Source organism: Aplysia californica, unplaced genomic scaffold (genome assembly GCF_000002075.1).
Source record: "Aplysia californica isolate F4 #8 unplaced genomic scaffold, AplCal3.0 scaffold00322, whole genome shotgun sequence".
Classification (NCBI taxonomy): Eukaryota; Metazoa; Mollusca; class Gastropoda; order Aplysiida; family Aplysiidae; genus Aplysia; species Aplysia californica.
The window spans coordinates 463,032-464,522 of record NW_004797592.1 but is presented as its reverse complement, the minus strand read 5'-3'; the positions used below and the strand labels follow the sequence as shown (position 1 = coordinate 464,522).

Here is a 1,491-nt window from a genome sequence, read left to right as displayed (position 1 = left end):
TCTCTCTCTCTCTCTCTCTACTACATGGGTTTGGTATAATTATTCTTAGACATACCATACTTTATCTCGGCTATCTTCTGGAAGTTTCCGTCTATCGTTTCTGAGACAGTGGCAAGCAGACTGTAAGCAAGATAAAAAGATTTAAACAAAAGTTTTACAAACATTTGTATTGCAACTTTTAGCAGAGACATAATATTTTCATTCTGCAAACTTGATGGGATTGCGAATATTGTATTTTATTTTCTCCGAGTATCATAAACCCAATTTTTAGAATCGGAGTGACAGTGGCAATAATCTATAACCAATGAATTAAATATGGGATGAAAACGAGTGGGGGGGAAAAAAAGGTTAGACGAAATTATTTTTTTTTAAATTCTGGGACGAAAACAGGTCCCGCAATCCCCCAACCTCAGCATGCAGCTACTCCTGTGATGAAATTAATAGTATTATAGTTGCTATAATATTGTTCCCCTTTATGGTGTTTTGTCTTCTTCGCTTCTTCGTACTGATCTGCTGTTATTTTTGCTTCTGTTTTTATGATGACGTTCTCTCTAACTTCCTCTTTCATTTTGTTGTATCATCTTTTTCTTCTTGTTCCTTTCATATTTTGTTCTTGTCCTTGTTCTTTTTGTAGTTTTTACATTTCTTCTTGTTTTTCTTTCTTGTTTTAGGGAATGGGAGGGGTGTTCGTTTTGCTCCTTCCAGTTCAATTTCTTAACATTTTTGTTCTTTTAATTTTTCTGGGTTTATTTTGTGTTGTCGTTCTTGTTGCAATGGTTTATACTGTTGTTGCTGTTGTTGTGTTGCTGTTGTTGTTGCTGTTGTTGTTTTTGTTGTTTTTGTTGTTGTCGTTGCTGTTGTTGTTTCTTGTTGTTGTTGTTGTTGTTGTTGTTGTTGTTGTTGTTGTTGTTGTTGTTGTTGTTGTTGTTGCTGTTGCTGCTGCTGCTGCTGTGGTTTGTTCCCAAAAATATTCGTGTCTTTCTTTCCGTTATGTGATAGTTATAAGTATACATATACAAACACAAAAACAAACAAACACACACACGTAACGCGCACATGCGCGCGCACACGCTGTGGGGTTCCTCACAAATCTGATCCCTAGTTTTGTCTGTGTGTGTGTTTTTTACTTTAACTTAAAGCCACTCTCAGTTGATGCAGAATCCTTGTGGATAAATTGTAATGTTGATCAAAAAGACAGCGTTCACTCTTTGTGAAAAGAGCACATTGAACTTTTCAAGTTTCTAGCCCCGACCCATTAATGTAGGCGTGGCTAGTTGAATGTGTCGACGCACCTCAGGCATCAGTTTCGTATTGTGTTTCTGTTTCCCACAGCAAAGGAACAGAGTTGATGATTGAACCGCCGGCCTCCCAGATGTTGAAGGTTGTGGCGGACATAGCGAAAAAGGAGCAACTCAACAACATAGCCATTATTTACGATGAAACATTTGGTATGTTTGGCTTTTCTCTCTCTCTCTCTCTCTCTCTCTCTCT

At 37.6% G+C, this 1,491-nt stretch overlaps 1 protein-coding gene across 1 annotated transcript in view; it reads left to right on the top strand.

Moving 5' to 3' along the window:
• LOC101860828 (ionotropic receptor 25a) overlaps positions 1-1,491 on the top strand; it is a gene marked incomplete in the record, with an annotated part of 56,225 nt that overhangs the window by 22,009 nt on the left and 32,725 nt on the right. Inside the window, 1 exon segment of the mRNA XM_013084850.2 lies at positions 1,333-1,448. Within this exon segment, the coding sequence (XP_012940304.1) occupies positions 1,333-1,448 (116 nt within the window).